The 19,520-nt window shown below is 54.2% G+C and overlaps 1 protein-coding gene across 1 annotated transcript; it reads right to left on the bottom strand.

The window, feature by feature from the left end:
- Positions 1-3,258: 3,258 nt before the first annotated feature.
- Positions 3,259-19,052, bottom strand: FADS6 (fatty acid desaturase 6). The gene is made up of 6 exons (XM_055398889.2): positions 18,827-19,052; positions 18,081-18,247; positions 7,064-7,244; positions 6,120-6,307; positions 4,453-4,632; positions 3,259-3,667 (listed from the first exon to the last, which is right to left on the bottom strand). The coding sequence occupies exons 1-6, from the start codon at positions 18,987-18,989 to the stop codon at positions 3,518-3,520; spliced, it is 1,029 nt and encodes a 342-aa protein (XP_055254864.2). The 5' UTR covers positions 18,990-19,052; the 3' UTR covers positions 3,259-3,517.
- Positions 19,053-19,520: the final 468 nt, after the last annotated feature.

Here is a 19,520-nt window from a genome sequence, read left to right as displayed (position 1 = left end):
GCACTCGAAGGAGCTCCTTTTGCCCCTTCTAGACACTTCCCTTCCCTTTACTTACTTCCCTTTCCTTCCACTTACTTCCCTTTACCAAGAAGTAAATACTGCTCTGATTTCTAATACGCCATTGCGTTTTGTACTCCTCCCGTCAGACCAGGAGTGGGCAAGCTATGGTTTGTAGCACAAATTCCTCTCACCACCTGTCGTTGTATAACCCACAAGTTCATGACTTACATTCTTAAATGGTTTTTCTAAAACTAGAGAATAATATTCTGTGACATGTGAAAACTACATAAAATTTTTAAAAAGAATTTAGGGACTTCCCTGGCAGTCCAGTGATTAGGACTCAGTGCTAAGACTGCCAGGACCCATGTTTGATCCCTGGTCGGGGAACTAAGACCCCACAAGTCTCACAGCATGGCACAAAACATAGAACACGGTGCTGTTCACTTCTTTACATGTTGTCTCTGGCTGTTTTTGCACTTTGGTGACACAGTTGAGTAGTTGTGACAGAAACCATATCATCCACAAAACCCCAAATATTTATCATCTAACATTTTACCAAAAAGGTTTCTCTATTCCTGCACTAGACAATAAGCTCCAGGAGACTGGGGCCCAATCACACTCTTATCCGCAGAATTTGCACACTGCCAGGCACATAATGGATGTACATGAAGAGTCTATCTTACCATTCCATTTATTATCCTCTCACGTGGGAGGAAGAGAAGGAGATTCAGGATAGACACCCTAGCAAGCCCTAGAGTGCTCCCTACCCAGAGATGGTATCTCTGGTGGTTAAGAGCAGGAATTTGGAGTTGGACACACCAGGTTTGAACCTTTCTTCTTCCACATACAAGCTATATGACATTGATAAGTTTAATCTCTCTAAGGCTTATCTTCACGATATGAGGGGGAAATAGTACAAATTTCTTGTAAAGATTAAAGTTAGATAGCATAGGGACTTCTCTGGTGGTCCAGTGGCTAAGACTTCGAGCTCCCAATGCAGGGGCCAGGGTTTGATCCCTGGTCAGGGAACTAGATCCCACATGCTGCAACTAAGACCCAGCAAAGCCTAATAAATAATTTTTAAGTTAAGGTAGCATAGGTTAAAAATGTGCCATAAGTTCTGAATTGATGTTACTTACATCATCATAAATATTATCCCCTCCAGTATGTCTCTGTAAATTAGACCTTAGGTCTCTGCAGAGCCCTCAAAGGGTTTCATTCACTCCTGTCATCTTCCCTCATTTCTCAAGGCCCAGTCAGTCCCAGTCACAATCCCAGAGTAACGGAAAATCAAGCCTCAAAGTGATAGAACGTTCTTGGGGGCCTGCTGTGTAGCCAGGTCTGGTACCAGGGCCTCCAGCTTCAGCCCGTTCCCCACTCAGGCCCAGATCAATAACAGTGAGTCACTGGTTGTATTAGGATGGTTTTAATCATTAGCCAGGAGTGTGCAAGGGGGCCTTTTCTGATGTTGCATTTTTCATGTGGAGAATTAGCAGTTTGATTAATAGCATTCCCAGACCTTAAGGCCATTTCTGAGTTGCTAATGCATTTCAAAAGAGCATCAATAACATATAGCAGAGCAGTAGGTGGGGGAGGCTGCCAAGCCTGCCTCTTTCCAAGAGGGCTGCTTGGATCCAAAACTGATCTGTCAGTCAGCCTCCCAACAGGAACCAGATGGTGTGCGCAGAGGGGCTGATTGAAGAGAGTTTAATGAAGGAACTTTGTGCAGAGGTGTGGCAGGATGAAGGATGTGGTGAAGCGCCGCCCCCCCCAGGAGGGGGACGATCAACAGCTGGAAGCCACTTTCACCCTAGGCCCTGAAGGAGCAAAAAGAAGGAGCTGTTCCAGAAGTAGCAAGAGCTGCAGCAGGAGGAGAGGGCACCGGCCAGGAGCTGTGGGCTTCCAGAGGGAAGGGCCGGGTGGAGGAGAGGGGAATGGGCCTGAACAGGCAAGTGGGAGCTACTCGGCAGAGCCGCCTAAGGCCACACCAGAGACGGGTGCTCTCACGGGACCAGGCTCAGAGAACGCCTTCGCCTGCCCCTCTCCCCTCCACCCACCCCACATGCTGGCATTCAGCCTCCCGTTTATCAGCACCAGCATGCCCTTCACCTCATCCAAGGACTTCACTGAAAAACACGGTGATCGTGCGCTCAGGATAGACTTGCGTGTCCTCAACCAGAGAGGGTTTTTTTCGCCTGCCCCCCTCCCCAACCAGGAGACATTTGGCAATGTCTGGAGATGTTTTTGATTGTCACAACTTGGCAACCTAGTGGATAAAAGCTAGAGATGCGACTAAACATCCTACAGTGCACAGGACAGGCCCCCAACAACAAAGAATTATCTGGCCAAAACGTCACAGTGCCAAAGTGAGAAACCCTGTTTGAAACTAACTGCTCTGGCCTGGTGTCAGAGGCCTGGCCTCCACCTCTGTCCCTTCCTCAGCCTCCAGCAGGGCCCCGCCTCCCACTTTCTCATCCAGCCTCCCAGCTCTCTCCAGGCCACCGGCTTTGGGCTGAATCTCACTGGCGTCCCCAGTACCCAACCTCTTCCTCCAGCTGGCGTCAGTCACTCCCTTACATCTCCGCCTCACTCCCAGGCTGCACACATTCCTTTCACAGCTAAGCGTAGCCCTTGACTCCCAGCTCTTGTGTCTGAACCCCCGTCCCTCTCCCCCTCCTTCCTTTCCTCTCCAAGGCCATCTGACCTCCAGCGCCTGTTCCCATAACCCCTCTCCAGCCTCAGCTACCCTCCCAGTCATTTTCTCTCTCTCCCAGTTGAGAATTCTTCCACCCCTTGCAAACATCACAAGCAAAGCCGACTTGGAGAGCTCGCCAACGTCCTGCTCAAAGCTGCTTACCCCTTGCTATCCTCATCTGCCTTGGAGCCCTCCCCACAAAACACACTTTGATCTCACAGACGCTGTGGGTCTTGGGAGCTGCTGAGCCCAGGGTCTTGCACAGCTTCCTGGCTGAGATACTAGGAAAGCCTGCTGAAGGTAACCTCTCCCTGTGGTCCCTGGGGAGAGGGCTCCTTCGGGGCCGAAACCTCAAATGGCACAGGAAGGAGCAGTGGCCAAGTTCAGAGCTTCCTGGCACCAGGGAGGCCCTCGCCAGGGGGCACGTGGACCCTTCTCTCTCCATGCCCCTCCCGGCCTGCCCCCAACCTAGGGCCTCTCCTTACCCCTGTCTGCTAGCCCTCCCAAGGCTCCAAGCAGAAGCAGGAAGGAATCCAGCTGTTTAGTCCTGAGATAAAGTTGGCTGAGGTCCAGACTGAGCAGAATGCCCAGCCACCTTTATTCCTCGAAACCCAGAAAAGCAAGCAGGGCAGGTGACCCCCGGAACCCCCAGTGTGAGCTCCCCGCCTCCCTGTCCACCCGCGCCTCCACACTCTGGTGGGGCGAAGCACAGCCCCTGGGTGGGGGCCAGGGCCCTCCCCGCCCCAGGGGTGGCCAGCAGAGGCAGGAGAGCCAGGGTTGGGCCCTGGAAAGGACAGTGGGGTGGCTGGGCCAGCCTGCCCCTCACTGCAGCCCCACCAGCTCTGTGATGGGAGGTGTCTGCACCATGAACTCCTCGTAGCGTTGGAGAAACAGCCGGAAGCGAGCCAGGTAGGAGTCCTCGTTGTATGGCAGCTGCTTCTCGTGGAGGAACTGGGACACCACAGGCTTCACCTGCCAGAAGGTGGGCGGGAGGAGAGGCTGCAAATAGGCACATCCTCGTGGGGACCCTTCTTCTTCCCAGCCCCCAACTCCCGTCTGCTTTGTCGCATGATGCTGGGGAGGAGCTGAGGGGCTGGGAGAACTCCAAGTCCAGCAGGCAAGGGAAAGGGAGTTTTATCCCCAGCGTTCTTCTCCGGGGATCCTGACTGACAGTCCTCCTTAGCGAACATAGGGGGTAAACGCCGTCTCTCCCTTGCACCAAGCACATACAGCTGCCTGACATTTAAGGTCCATTTCTCCATTATCTTCAAAACCTATCAACGTAAGCACTGCTTGAAAATGTTAGTTGCTCAGTCACGTCTGACTTCTTTGCAACTCCATGGACTGCAGCCCGCCAGGCTCCTCTGTCCATGGGATTCTCCAGACAAGAATACTGGAGGGAGTAGCCATTCCCTTCCCCAGGGGATCTTCCCAACCCACGGATTGAACCTGGGTCTTCTGCATTGCACGCAGGTTCTTTACTGTCTGAGCCACCAGGGAAGCCCAAGCACAGCTTAGTCCCATTTTACCGATGAGGAAGCTGAGGCTCAGAGACGTTCAATTAACTTGTCCAGAGTCACACCGCCTGGTCAGAAACCCAAGTGTTTCTGATCAAAAGCCACACTGCCGCTTGTTCCCTGAGCGGCCCCTTCCTGGGGAGTTCTGGCCAGGTCAGTTGGTCAGAGGGCACTGAAGGGGACTCCCCCTCCACCCTCAGGCAGCTGCATCCCAGCCCCTCCAGCCCCACCCTCATCTACCTTCAGGCACATGTTGTCCGAGAGCCTGGGGAAGAGGTGGTGTTCCACGTGGCAGCTGATGAGAGAGTGGCCGAACGCCCAGTCCAGCACGGGCAGCCGGGGCAGGTTAAGCACCCCCAGGCTCATCATGTGGATCCGTCGGGGCTTCTTGTCGGGGGAGAACATGGGCAGCCCGATGTGCTGTGACAGACACGAGGGTCAGGCCCTGGGGCCGGGCCGGGCAGACCCGTGCATCCCCACCCCACCGCAGCATCCTCAGCTGGCACCCGGGGCCCCCATGGCTCCTTGTGTCCGTCTCACCTCCTGCTTCGGCAGGACCCAGAAGAGGCGCAAGGAGGCTGAGGTTCTGTGTCCTGTGCCGAGCCTCGCCCATCCCTGGACCACTCCCCCCATCAGCGCAATGAATGGGAGTCTGGGTGCCCCTCTGGCCCTGTGATCGTCTACGTCCACGACTGCCCCCCACTGTCCCTCACATCCCTGTGCCTTCACTTCATCCCCAAGAGACCCTTCTCTGCTCTCTTTTCAACAATCAAAATCCTCCTCGTGGTTCAAGAAACGCCTCTGCCAGGTGTTGTCCTCAGTCTAGAGGATGAGGAAGTGAATGGGAACTTCCGGTCTCACAGGACAAGTGGAGGGAACACAACTGTGGGACTGCATCATGGGATTAAGTCATTCATGGCCGTGTGGTAAGTGCTAGATTGGGATCCTCACTGATCCAGGGAGCAGGGAGGTGACCGTCCCCACAGAAGTGGCCCCAGAAAGCAGGCTGAGCTGCCAGCCTCCCACAAGGCCCTCCCATATCCAGCATCTCCCCTAGACACATGCCTGCTGGGGCCTCAGTGATCGCCCTTGTTTCACTTCCTTCGGACTCGTCACAGTAAGAGCCCTGAGGCTAGGAGCTGGGGTCCTATTCATTTGTGTCCCTAAGGAGCTTAATCAAGTAAACTTTGCACATGTGTGTGCAAGGTGGCTTCAGTCGTGTCCGACTCTTTGCACCCCTATGGACTGTAGCCCACCAGGCACCTCTGTCCATGGGATTCGCCAGGCAAGAGTACTGGGACAGATTGCCATGCCCTCCAGGGGATCTTCCCAACCCAGGAACCAAACCCCGGTCTCTTTCGTCTCCTGAATTGGCAGGCGGGTTCTTTACCACTTGTGCCACCTTTGCCAGAAGCTGCTTAATAAATCTCTCATCTGTGTTCGAATGGCAGCCAGTGTGGAAGAGGAGTAAGTAAACTCCTTCAGTTCAGTTCAGTTCAGTTCAGTCACTCAGTCGTGTCCGACTCTTAGCGACCCCATGAACCACAACACGAAAGGCCTCCCTGTCCATCACCAACTCCCGGAGTTCACTCAAACTCATGTCCATCAAGTTGGTGATGCCATCCAGCCACCTCATTCTCTGTCGTCCCTGTCTCCTCCTACCCCCAATCGCTCCCAGCATCAGAGTCTTTTCCAGTGAGTCAACTCGTCGCATGAGGTGGCCAAAGTCCTTACCTGAGACCAAAGCTCTCTGTGATAACCCACAGGGAGAAGGGCAGAGGGTAAGGATAGGGAGGTACTTCACCTGGTGGCCTCTCCCTAGAATCTAGAGTCCAGCTGCAGCCAGGCACCCCGGAGGGTGGTCCCCATGCCCCTCTCCCCAGTGTGCAGGGTAGGGGAGGCCTCACCTGGAAGATGTTGACGTGGAGATAAGGGTGGGCCAGCAGGGACCTGGTGATGAGCATGCAGGCCAGGGCCGAGCCAGGGCTCCGGAAGCCAGACACGTTCAGGAGCAGCCAGTATTGAGAATAGAGGCCCAGGGAGATCAGGCCCAGTGTCCGCAGGGCTGTCCTGAGCTCCACCTCTCTCAGCCGCTCTGCCAGACAGGGCGAGACATTGGGGGCGGGGGGGTTGGCAAGGTTCCGATCCAACATAAGCAGGCTTCCTGGGAACTGAGTGGTGCAAAGTCGGGTGACCAAGGTAGTTACAGCCCCGAAAAGTAGGTTCATTCTCTTTTCTTTCCCCCTTTGGCTGCACTGTGTGGCTTGCAGGATCTTAGTTCCCCGACCAGGGATCAAACCCAGGCCCCAGCAGTGAAAGTGCCAAGTCCTAACCACTGGACCACCGAGAAATTCCCTTTTTTCTTTTTTTCTTTCACCCATTTTTAGAATAGAAAACAGCATTAAACAGCCTGAATGAGGTCAGTCTGATACTCATAGTAAGTGGTGGCATGGGGCTTGAGCCCTTAGCCCCTGCTCCTTCCATCTAACAATATTGTTCCTACAATACTAAACATTATAATGTGCAACAAACTGTGAGACCTTTACAAAGCGCTTTTACATCTACGACCTCATTATGCTTTCCCACCATCCTTGAGGAGCAGGGAAGAACCTGGAGTTCAGAGACGTTAAGTTACCTGCCTGCAGTCATCACCTGCCAGTAAGCGGCAGAGTCAGACTAGGCCCCAGCTCCAAGGTTCTTTCCACTCTGCTTGGCTGTCTCAAGGTTTCTGTCTGGTCTCAACTCAGGGCTCCTCGCTTCCTTCATGAAGCCTCCAGAAGCCAGGAGAGGGAGGAAGGGAAGAGGGGTGGGGGGACCAGGACTTTGCAGGGCACAGCCCTGGCTTACTCACCCACAGCCACCAGCGGGGTTATGATGGGGATCAAGAGAGGCGCGAGGAACATGTAGACGTAGCGGTTGAGGCAAGGCAGCCTCCACGTGCTGGAGTCCCCCAGGCCCAGCACGTTGGTGTAGCCGTGGTGCAGCTTCACGTGTCCCTGCTTGGCGCACTCCGCAGTGAAGGACGTGCATACCTGGAGGAGGGCGCCAGAAGCGGGGTGGGGTCCACGTCACAGGCGAGCAAAGCTGGCCCTTCGGAGCCTCGAAAAGACCCTCCTTCCCCAGATCCTGCCTTTCCAGGGCCTTCCTGCCTTCCTCCCCCAGCTCAACCTTGACCATCAGCTCTCAGGGATCTAGGACAGCAGCCCCATCCTGGGACTTCCCTGGTGGTTCGGTGGTTAAGAATCTGCCTGCCAATGCAGGGGATGCGGGTTCAATCCCTGGTTGGGGAACTAAGAGCCCCCGTGCCTGGAGGCAGCTAAGCCCAGTGTGCCACAACTACTGAGTCTGCACACTCAAGAGTCCCGCAGCACAGCCAGAGGAGCCCACGCGCCGCAGCGAAGAGTCAGTGAGCCGCGGAGAAAGATCCCGCGGTTGGGTGCCGCAGCTAAGACCCGGTGCGCGTCTGTGCGTGCGCGAGCTGCGTCGATTCATTGGTCCATACCGACTCTTTGCGACCCCATGGACTATAGCCGCCGTGCTCCTCTGTCCACGGGATACTCCAGGCAAGAATACTGGAGTGGGTCGCCATGCCCTCCTCCAGGGGATCTTCCCCACTCAGCGATGAAACCCGCATCTCTTGTCTCCTGCACTGGCAGGCAGGTTCCTCACCACTCGCGCCACCTGGGGAGCCCCTAAGACCCGATGCAACCAAATAATCTTTAAAAAAAAAAAAAAGATCCATTCGGCATGATGCTGCAAAGCATTTGGGGGCAGGAGGCCAGCAAGTCTGAGAGGGCTGCTGGAGGACTGGACGCATTGAAGGCAAAGCTCTGGGCATCTGATGGCAATTATTTCATGAGTGGTCATCGTGGAAACATCTGCACCTTCATGACACTGCTTTGCATCCTGAGCCCACCACAGTGAGGGGAGTCTAGGGAGGAAGAAAGGCCATCTTCTGAGCCGTCCCTGAAGGTGGCACCCAGAGTGAGGGTGCCCCAGTGGCGGCCAAGAGTTAACTTCTTCCTAGGGGTGACTCCTTGGCATGACCCGACATGGAAGTCTCTGAAGCTGGTAGTGAGCAGCTGCAGCAGCAACCTGACTCCAAGAAGAGCAGTCATTCTGAATATAAAAGAGGCGCCAAAGTATTTCTCATGCAAATATATGCAAATTAACACACCCAACCTCAGTCTCTTCCAGTATTTTATCCAAAAGCCAGAAGGCTTTGCTAATTTTATTGAAGATGCTGCCTGCCTATATCTTGGAGGGTGTGAAGGGCGACCCAATGCCAGTCACTGTGAGCTCCACAAAGAGCAGGGGACTTCCCTGGGGGTCCAGTGGTTAAGGCTGCGGGCTCCCAGGGCAGGGGCCATGGGTGCAGTCCTCTGTCAGGGATCCCTAAATGCCACACGGCACGGTCAAATAAAAAAATAAAAAATAAATGTTTAAAAAGTAAAATATAATCAATTATTTAAAAAAAAATTAGGACCAAACAGTTCACAAAGGAGCTATTGCCAGCATCTGCCAGGGCCTCCTCAGAGGCCGGCCCGCCTCTGCCCAAGGCTTGCAAGTGTATTTTGAGCCTCACGGTTCTGTAACTGGAAAAAAGTAACTGGGTTTTTGTTGTTGGGTTTTTTGTTGTTTTTAATTTAATTATTACTTTTCAGCTGCTCATGGACTTTCTTGAGGGTGGCTTCTCTTGTTCCCGAGCACAGGCTCTAGGATGTGCAGGCTTCGGTAGTTCTGACACACGGGCTTAGTTGACCCTGGGCATATGGGATCTTCCCGGACCAGGGATTGAACCCCTGTCCTCTGCACTGGCACCACAAGGGAAGTCCATGACTGTTTTTAACTGCTGTTTTTAACCGTTTTCCTTCCTCACACTTCTGCTCCCAAGACCAAGCCTGTCTGCATTGCTTTTTGCTTCAAGAAATGTTAGCTGCACTCAGCAATCTGCCCTTCCTCTGGTCCGAGCTCTACATCTCTGTTCAGACTATCAGCTGATCATGCTTTGAGCCAGAAACAGCCTGGGGCCTGAACCGTACCGAGCAGTGGTAGGAACTTGACCTCAGGGGCCTGCGGGGCCAGGTTCTCAGTCACATGCCCAGACCAGAGAATTGGGAGCAGGGGCCACCATGTGTGTAACACGTGGTTTGTGACTCAGCACAAGCTTCTGGAATCTGTGTGACCTGCCTTTTTGCAAGAATAAGAACAGATCTGAGGGGACTTCCCTGGTGGTCCAGGGCTGAGACTTCACCTCCTAATGAAGGGGTTCGGGTTCAGGTTCCATCCCTGGTTGGGAACTAAGACCCCACTGCTTCCCAACAGAGGCAGAACTGTAACAAATTCAATAAAGACTTTAAAAATGGACCACATTAAAAAAGAAACCCAGATCTGAGGCTATTTCTATGCACTGGAATTCTCCCTCCCATCTAGCTGTTCTTTCCAGAACAAGAGGGAGCACGGTGGGCTTGGGGGGAGGAGACAGACTGGACACAGGGTTAGTATCACGTGCACCCATCAAAGGGCAGGGGGACAGGGCCACACTTTACAGACAGTCCTGCTGCAAAGGATTATTTACAGGCCTCGCCCAAGACGATCTCCCATCCAGACCCAGAAAAAGTTCCAGAAACTTCTTGATATCACTACCTTCTACGACCCTCAGGCAGACTTAAGAACCTAGATCTCTCAGCCGCACTCAGGCTCCTCAAGTGGCCAAAGTGAATGTGGGGTGGATGTCAGTGTAATTCCTCTCGACATCTCCTCTCAGCTACAGCTGGGGGACCCACCACGCTCGGCAGCCCTCAAGTGGCAACTGCTGGAGCCCAGGCGCCTAAAGCCGGTGCTCCACAGCAAGAGGAACCACCGCAGTGAGGAGCCCGACACCTTAATGAAGAGCTGCTCATGGCGACTGGAGAAAGCCCCAGAGCAACAGCGAAGACCCAGGGCAGCCAAAAACAAATCAACAGAAATTAAATTGGAGTCCCTCCCCCGATCTCTCATTCGTTTAGTTGTTTATTCATTAAGCATCCTCAGACCTCCACCAGCAGCCAGAGGTAGTTCTCTAACTTGGTACTTTTTAAATAATTTATTTTCTGAGCAGGTAATATGTTTGCATAATTCAAAAAGTACACAGTGGGGTGGGGGAGTCTTCTTCCTCCCCCACCCCCCAGTTGCCCCATGTTCCTCCTGGGAGGTGAGGGAGGTCCTCTCTCTCTTTATGTGGCCTCTAATATTTTCCTCTTTTAATTTCTAAGCAAACAATACTTTGCAGGATTGAAAACCGTCATTATAAGATTAGGACACAGAGTTGGGCTTCAAATAGTTCACTTACTGGATCAGAAGGGGAGGGTCAGGATGAGGCAGTGCCAGGCGGAGGCTGTAGGTGTGGTCAGAGGTGAGGACCAGAGGGCAGGGGCGGAAGGAGGGATCTGGGGCAAGGAGGAGGAGGAGGCAATCAAGACAGGAGCCAAGTCTCCGGCTCAAAGCCTGGGGGGCAGGGGTCACTCCGGAGACGGGGACAGGAGACGAGGGCCACAGGGTGGGCAGCGTGAGGAGCAGGGGCTGGGGACTGTCCCAGAGGCAGCATCCCTCAGGCAGCAGGGGCTGTGGGCTGGAGTCTTCCCTGCTTTAAGTTTGTCAAACAAAGTATAGGACTCCTGGGGACATACTTGGTGGTCCCATGGCTAAGACTTCGTGCTGCCAGTGCAGGGGGCCTGGGTCCATCCCTGGTTAGGGAATTAGATCCCATATGTCGCAGCTAAAGATCTCACATGCTGCAACTGAGACCCGGCACAGCCAAATAATGGGTTTTTTTTAAGTATAGGACATGGAAAACAGAAATGGCAACCCACTCCTGTATTCTTGCCTGGAGAACTCTCTGGAGCCTGGTGTGCTACAGTCCATGTGGTCACAAAAAATCGAACCAGCAACCACATTCCCACTTCTGGGCCCAGCCAGCCTGTCCTGACAGTGTCTCCCCAAGACGCTCCCACCAGGGGTTCTCAGCCTCGCCACTACTGCCTTCGGGGACCGGGGGCTTCCCTGGTGGCTCAGATGGTAAAGAATCTGCCTGCAACGTGGGAGACCTGGGTTCGATCCCTGGGAAGGGAAGATTCCCCTGGAGGAAGGCATGGCAACCCACCCTAGTATTCCTGTCTGGAGAAGCCCATGGACAGAGGAGTCTGTCAGGCTACAGTCCATGGGGCTGCACAGAGTCAGACACCACTGAGGGACTAATACTTTGATCCTTTTTCGTTCCATATCCTGTGCATAATAGACTGTTTAGCAGCAACCTTGGCCCTTATCTGCTAGATGCCAGGAAAAACACACACACACTTGCACGCATGTACATACACACAGACACAGCCTCGTCATCACAGCCCAAAACACCCGCAGACGCCGACCACGTCCCTGCCACGCTCTCTCCTCTCTGTGTTCCCCGGCCTTCACACAGCTGCCTTCACAATCTGCCTGCCTGGGCCCTGGGCTACACGGTGTAACAGCTGAGCAGCCAGGGGCAAGTGACCTAACCTGCCAGACCAGTGTTTCCTCATCCACAAAGTAAGGGTGATAATAGGTTTGACCTCACAGGGAGGCGTGATTATTAAGTAATTGACATCAACTGCACAGTAAGTACCCAGTAAGGGTCAGTTGGTATAATTAAGACTTCTATTATTTTGATGTCATTCGTGTGTGCCTGTTTACCCACTGGACTCTGAGCCCTTGGGGAACTGGAAGAGGATTGTGATCACCATTGTGTCCCCAGCAGGGAGCGAAAGCTCCGTGATTTTTGAGCTGCTCAGCCAGCGCCCACATGGATCCTCAACTGACTGACACTGTTTCAGGCCCTAGATCTCCCCAGCAAACCCAGTTTCCCTCCAAGTCTCCCCTCCCCACTGGGCAGCCACGGGCGCCCTGGGAGCAGCCCCACCCTTTTCTCCAAGCCCCCCACCACCACCACGCCCACCCAAGGACACTCACCAGGCTCAGTGCTACCACCCACAGACGACCACCTGATCCTGCTCCAGCATCCTCAGCCTCTGGGGGCCCGTGCGCAAGCCCACGGGGGGCCAAGCTTTTGGAGACCCACAGGTGTGGGAACTGCCACACGACCCCTTGCAAATACATTTCACAAACCCACACACATGATAAAGTCGCACAGACACACACACGCCAAAGTCAAGGGCCTGGTGTGCTGAGTCCTTGTTTAGTCGTTCAGTCGTGTCTGACTCTGCGACCCCACAGACTTGTAGCCCACCAGGCTCCTCGGTCCATGGGCTTTCCCAGGCAAGAATACTGGTGTGGGTCGCCATTTCCTTCTCCAGGGGACCTTCCTTACCCAGGGATCAAACCCACGTCTCCTGCATTGGCAGGTGAATTCTTTACCACTGAGCCACCAGGGAAGTCCTGAATGTCAAATGTTGAAGGACCCTTAAATATATGGAACTATTGAGGGAGACTAGTCAAGGGCCCGCTGGGCCGCTTTGTCCTCTCTGATCTGTTTTTGCAGTGTCTTGTGAATCTCTATGTCAAAAGTACAAAAGTCTTTATTTTTTTTTAAAGAAGTATATTTTGTACTACAGATCTGAGTTTGCCTGCTAAATTTTTTTTTATTAAAAAATTTAAAAATTACAGTGGAGCATACTCAGAGGACCACCACTCGGGGTTCAGGTTGGGCCAAACAGAAGGAAGGTCAGAGACAGCCCAGAAGATAAAGGCCACAGTGCACTGGTAGGAAGAGAATCGTAATCATTCAAATATCGTAATCAGGTTGGGGGTTCTGGGCTCGGGCTCGGTTTCCACCGCCTCCACAGCGGACTGGAATGAAGGTGACAGGATTTCCCCGGGTGACACCCCTCCCCCAAGGCAGAGCTGGCCTGGGCTCTCTGTGAACCAGCTGTGACACCACCCCATAGCACAAAGCGGACTTTAAAAGGAGAGTTGGAAGTTGAGACACAATGGAGCTTAGTAACTGGCATGGCCTGTTCCCTCCCACTTAGGGGAACATCTTGACTGTGAGTGACTTGCAAGGGAGTCCCTAAAGTGCTCCTGATTGCAGGAGTTAATCTTCCCCAACTGAAAATAGAGTTGCCATATGATCATGCGACCCACTCCTGGGTATGGATCTGGAGAAAACTGTAATTCGAAAAGATGCATGCATCCCTGTGTTCATTACAGCACTATTTATAATCGAAAAGATGCATGCATCCCTGTGTTCATTACAGCACTATTTATAATCGAAAAGATGCATGCATCCCTGTGTTCATTACAGCACTATTTATAATCGAAAAGATGCATGCATCCCTGTGTTCATTACAGCACTATTTATAATAGCCAAGGCATGGAAACAGACTAAATGCCCATCGACACATGAGTGAATAAAGAAGATGGGGTATATACACACATATATATATTACATGTAACGTGTACTATACGGAATATAACGTGACTATAAGATGTGATAATACGTCTATTATATGGAATAGTAATCATAAAAAGGAATGAAATAATACCATTTGCAGCAACATGGATGGACCTAGAGATTATCATATTAAGTAAGTTAGAATGAGAAAGACAAATACCATATGATAGATATTACTTACATGTGATAAATTTATCTACAAAACAGAAACAGACTCACAGACACGGGGAACGGACTCACAGACACGGGACCGGACTCACAGACACAGGGAATGGACTCACAGACACGGGGAATGGACTCACAGACACGGGGAACGGACTCACAGACACGGGACTGGACTCACAGACACGGGACCGGACTCACAGACACGGGGAATGGACTCACAGACACGGGGACCGGACTCACAGATACGGGGACCGGACTCACAGATACGGGGACCGGACTCACAGACACGGGGACCGGACTCACAGACACGGGGAACAGACTTGGGGTTGCCAAGGGGGAGAGGGATGGGGGAGGGCCTGAGAGTTTGGGGTCAGCAGATGCGAACCATTGCATACAGAGCGGGTGAATACCCTATGATCAGCCAAAATGGAAAAGAATATGAGAAAGAATGTGTGTGTATATGTGTGTGTGTGTAATGGAATCACCTTGCTGTATAGTAAAAATTAACTTTGTAAATCAACTATAAATTAAAAAATAAACTTTTCCAAGCTTCAGTACTTGAACCATGGGGGCCTGCCCACCCCAGCCTGCCCCTACATTCCTGTGGCCCTTGACAGGCAGTGCCCAAGAAGATAATTGGAAGTCCTTGTGACATAACCCAGGACAAGGAGCAGGCAGGTGAGGGTAATCCGTGGGCAAGGCAGAGGGTCAGAGGTGCACTGAATGGAATGGAACATTGTGGTGCAGACGGGAAGTGGGTGTTCGGAGGGAAGTCAATCCTGGCGTGAGTGGGGTATATGATTTTGTATACTTTAGCAGAGAAGCAATAGCAACCTGGTTGTCAGCCACCCCCGCCATCCTGCTCGCCCTCCCCTCAGATCCAACGGGTCAGAGAGGGTGACCTCTCACCCCCAGCTCATGCCAGCAGATTGTGAAAGAGGACTGGCAAAAGCTGGGTGCACCAGGAAAGCCAGTGACACTGCACCTGACACCTGAGGCTGTGACTAGGGCACGAGATTCTTCTATACTGATGCTGCCTCCTGAGGGTCACAGTTTGGAAAGAGCGCAAAAAAGTCAACAAGCAGAGGATGAAACAGGCAATGGGACATGAAAGATGGAGGAGCCGGGGATCCAGGAGGGTCCCAGGTAGTCTGCTGAGATCCTACGGGGCAAGAGCTGGTCCTCTGTGTGATGCCAAGGACAGGCATGGTTCAGGGCCTCAGCAAACAGCCCCCTCAATACACACACACACCCCACACACACAGCTCCACTGAGCTTTGTATGAGCTGGTCAACCTTTCAGTTAAAAATAAACAAAGCTAGGCTTCCCTAGTGGCTCAACGGTAAAGAATCCGCCTGCCAGTACAGGAGACACGGGTTCGTTCCCTGGTCCGAGAAGATCCCACACGCCGTGGTGCTGCTCAGCCCGTGTGCCACAACTATTGAGCACATGCTCTAGAATCTGGGAGCCGCAATTTCTGAAGCCCTCACGCGCGAGAGCTCTGTTGCTCTGCAACAGGAGAAGCCACCGCAACGAGAAGCCAGCACACCGCAACTGGAGAGTAAGCCCAGCTCGCCGCTCCTAGAAAGAAGCCCGTGCGGCAACAAAGATCCAGCGCAGATGAAAGTGTTAAAAATAAACCCAAAAAACAGAAAACTAAAGCATTTGATTAAAGCAGTTTAAAAAAAAAAAAAACTAACAAAACAAGTAACAAGAACCACTAACCTTTTCCTTGCAACTGACTGTGTGTTCCCTCCAGAGGGGAAAAAAAAAGGTAATAGGAGTGGTCGAGGAGCTTGTTACTTGGAAGCAGGCATTGAAGATTCAGGCCCAGGCCCTAATGAAGATCTAGGGTGTCTCGTTTAATATTCACACTGGTTTCACAAAGGAGGTAACATTATTATTCTCAATTTATTACATGGAGAAACCAACACTTGGATGCTAAATCAAGTAACTTGTCCAAGGTCACAGAGTCAGTTTGTCCAAGGTGGCCCCAACACTGTCCACTGCCTGGTTGACAAAAGGAAAAAATCCAGTCGCCCTACCCATGCCAGTGGTCGAGGAGGTGGAGCCGTCCCCTCCTTCCCACTGGGAGCTGGATCTTCCCTGACCTTGGCCAGAGTCAGGGCCATGCCTTGAGGCATGGGGGGTGGAAAAGCAGAGGCCTCCCACTCAGGTTACCCTGGAGAAATTTGCAATCTGCCTGCAGCATACCAGCCGTCACAGCTCAGGGGTGGAAGCCAAGCCTCCCCCACTATGTGGGGCTCACCCGCCTCCAGACTGTGAACTTCCGGCAGCCCGCTCTTTCCCGGACCTTGTCCCCAGGTCCCCTGCAGGGTCATCGTCAACAAACATTAAGCTCAGCCCTGCGCCAGGGACTAAAGAGGCAAAGATGAGGCCGCTGCCCTGGGTCCCAGGGGATGAGACAAGGTGTGGCCACCAGGCTGCCAGAGTCCCTCCGGGTGGGTCCTGCGCTGTGGTTCAGCTGGAGCTCTCCATCTAGGGAGCCTGGGAAGACTCCCCCTTCTCAGCCGCCCCAGGCCCCTGGGGCTCAATGCAGCTTTGACGCATGATAGCACAACATGCCTGGTTCCTCCCCAGCCTGTGTTTACAAACTTGAGGGGGGCGTCTGACCCTGGCTCCAGGGTTGGGTCTGTACCTTAGAGCCTGGCTGAGACCAACGCTCAGGGGTCCCTGGGAAGAAGAGTGTCTTGAAATGGACCCTGAGGACCCACTGGTTCCCCTTGTCCTTTTTAAAAAGTCTATTTCTTTATTTATTTGGCTATGCCGGGTCTTTGGTGTAGCATGTGGGATCTAGATCCCTGACCAGGGATCGAACCCAGGAACCTGCATTGGGAAACCTGCATTGGGGTCTTACCCACTGGACCAGAAGTCCCCCCCCTTGTCCTTTGCATTTCAGAAATGTGTGCAGGGATTTCCCTGGTGGTCCAGTGGGTAGGACTTGGCGCTCCAAATGCAGGGGGCCCAGGTTCAATCTAGTTGGGGAACTAGATCCCACACGCTGCAACTAAAGATCTTGCAATGAAGATCAAAGATCCCGAGTGCCGCAACTAAGACCTGGAGCCAAATAAATATTTTACAAAATAAAAAATTAAGGAATCTCCGTCCCTTTAAGAAAAAAAATAGAAATGTGTGCAGGCTGGAGAGGGGGGGTTGGGGACAAGGAAGGCAATGGAAGGTGCTGGACAGACAATGCTTCCTCTCGGCTAACTCATGCACTATAATTCTAGAAAACGTCCTGTGTGCGTGCGTGTACAGTTATCTAAAGTTTTATAAAGTTATATAAATTTATTAAAAGTTAGTAATTAAGGGACTTCCCTGGTGGGCCGGTGGTTAAGACTCTGAGCTTCCAAGCAGGGGATGAGGGTTCCATCCCTGGTTGGAAAACTAAGATCCCATCTGCTTCGTGGTGCGGCCAATAAACAAATAAAAGCTCTTTTAAAAAAAGAAAAGTTAATAATTGAGTTAATTGGTCACAGTAACCAGTTCCTGGCAGAAAAAGACTGTTTCTGGTGCCAGCTTTCACGTTTGTTCATAAGGGACCCAGGGTCCGTGGTGGGGGGGTCACCTGGAAGGGAGGGAAGAAGGGGTGCTCAGAGCACCAGAGACCTGAGACTGGTCCAGAGAGAAGGGGAACCGGGCCAGGCACCTTTGCCTTCCTGACCGTGCCCACAGGCTGAGGCAGGCTGGGGAGACGGTAGAAGAAACGGGGCAAGAGTCAGAAGAGAGGAGGGGCCCTCCCGGTACAGACCCGGGGAAGCAGGGGCTTCTAGGAGGCTCCACCATCGCCAGGTGTCAGGAGATGGGGGCTGTTATGGAACTGGGGTGCTGGGACAGACACCAGGCCCCTGCTCCCCCTGCCCGCTGTCCATGGGTCACATCCCAAACCCCAACTGCGAAACCAGGAAGCCGGAAGGTTGCAGCCAGAACTGCCAGCCGCAGGAGTCCTGGGGGGAGGAAGAAGGTCCACCCTCCTGAACCAGTGCTGCGGAGAAGAGAGCCGCCCCCACGAGAAACCAGTGCTCGGCCCCGTCCACAGCCTCGGTTGAGCAATGATCATTCCTCATGGAACCCTCCACCCTCTCAAGGGCTTGGGGTCATGCACACTCCGACACACACAGACCACAGCACAGGCAGGTGACACGCTTGGGCCCACGTGTCAACAGCCGCAGCTGCTGGCCCCCGAGGGCTTACAGGACTGTGCACGCCTGGACTCTCACACCAAGGCCCTGCGGCGGCTCCCGTCCTATCCCAGGCTCACCTCCACGAAGAAAAGCATCCAGACCTTGCTCCAGCCTCTGGACTCGGTGAGGGCGCCGTGAGTGGCCAGGTGGCTGCCCTTGACAGTCAGCGTGTAATGGCACACCCCCAGGATGGTGATGCCCAGGGCAAAGACCAGGGGGCTGTCAGAGCGCAGGCAGAGGAACCCTGTGCGGAGAAGAGAGGGTTGGCTACAAGCGGAAGAGCAGTAAGGGCGGCGGGTCTTTCTCTGGTTCTTGAAGATCTGAGCCCAAACGCCCCAGCCTGCACCCCTGGAAGCCCGGGCCAAAGAGGGCCCAGCCCTGGGTACTGCCACGTACAGACAAGACAGAGCACCACTGACTCACCGAGGAGAGGCCGGAGTCTTGATTCTGCGCCCCTGCCAGAGGAGCGGTGGCGACAGGGCACGGTGGGGGATCCAGACCAGGAGAGGACCAGGGAACACGCCCCTCGCCCCCTCCCCGGGCGCCCCACGGAGCACCCTCCCCCTCCCCAGGCCATCTCATCCCCCCTTCCCCGCCATCCTGCTGCTTCTCCCTGACTCGGCTCAACTTTCTCCTCCACTGCCCTTCATCCATCGGGGCACCTCCGGGTACACAAGTCAGGACACCCCAATCAGACTTTCCCGGCTGACCCTCTGTCTTAGGGTCCCGGGCACGCGCCATCTACCCCACCCTGCCGCCCGTCCCCGACACCCTCCCCCGCCGCCCAGCGGGCCCCGCAGCCCCCAGTCCCCGTGTCCCTTACCGGGTGGCAAAGCGAGGAGGCTGAGCGCGAGGATGGCGCAGTCCACGCCGTGGCGCTCCCACCACGAGCTCGCCCTCACCACCTCCTGCACCCGCGCCTCCAGCTCGCCCAGCAGCGCCTCGGCCCCGGCGCTCTGCCGGGGCGCGCCCCCCGCCGGCTGCATGGGCTCCGCGCTCGCGCCGGGCACCCGCCGAGGCCTGGGAGGATCGGGAGCGTCTGCGGCGCCGGGCGGCCGAGGCGCAGAGCGCGCGCGGGGGCGGGCGGGGCGGAGTCACGCGCGCGGCTGGGGACACCCGCCCCGGTGTCACGGTGCGCGCCCGGAGCGACCCGGCAGGGCCGGGGCCACCCGCCGGGCGGGCGGGACCAGATCGGGCGCAGGAGTCGCGCACGGATGCTCGGGGGTGGAGAGGCCACCTGGAGCCAGAAGCAAATCGCCGCGGAGGGGACGCGGGCGCGGGCGGGATGGGGGCGCGAGGACCCCCGTGGAGACCCTCTTCCCGCAGGACTTTCCCTGACCGCCTGACCTCAAATAACTCCCTTATATAATTCCGGCGCCTCACCCTGCTCGGGTTTGTGGGACCTTTTTTATACCTGAGCTTAAGTATTTTTCCCAGTAGCACTTAGCAGCCGCTCCCCACCCGACACGGACATTCGTCCCCTGTCTGCACCCGCAGAGGGAACGCTGGTACCGGCA

This window comes from Moschus berezovskii, chromosome 20 (assembly GCF_049115385.1).
Source record: "Moschus berezovskii isolate FMDL1 chromosome 20, NW_MosBer_1.0, whole genome shotgun sequence".
NCBI classification, from domain to species: Eukaryota; Metazoa; Chordata; class Mammalia; order Artiodactyla; family Moschidae; genus Moschus; species Moschus berezovskii.
This window is presented reverse-complemented; position numbering and strand designations above follow the sequence as displayed.

Bases quoted from the DNA above. Each gene is read 5' to 3' on its own strand.
- FADS6 (XM_055398889.2), bottom strand. From the start codon at position 18,989: ATGCAGCCGGCGGGGGGCGCGCCCCGGCAGAGCGCCGGGGCCGAGGCG. The intron at 18,248-18,826 runs GTAAGGGACACG...TTCTCCGCACAG, and splicing joins CCTCCTCGCTTTGCCACCCG to GGTTCCTCTGCCTGCGCTCT. The intron at 7,245-18,080 runs GTGAGCCTGGGA...GCCCTCCTCCAG, and splicing joins GGATGCTTTTCTTCGTGGAG to GTATGCACGTCCTTCACTGC.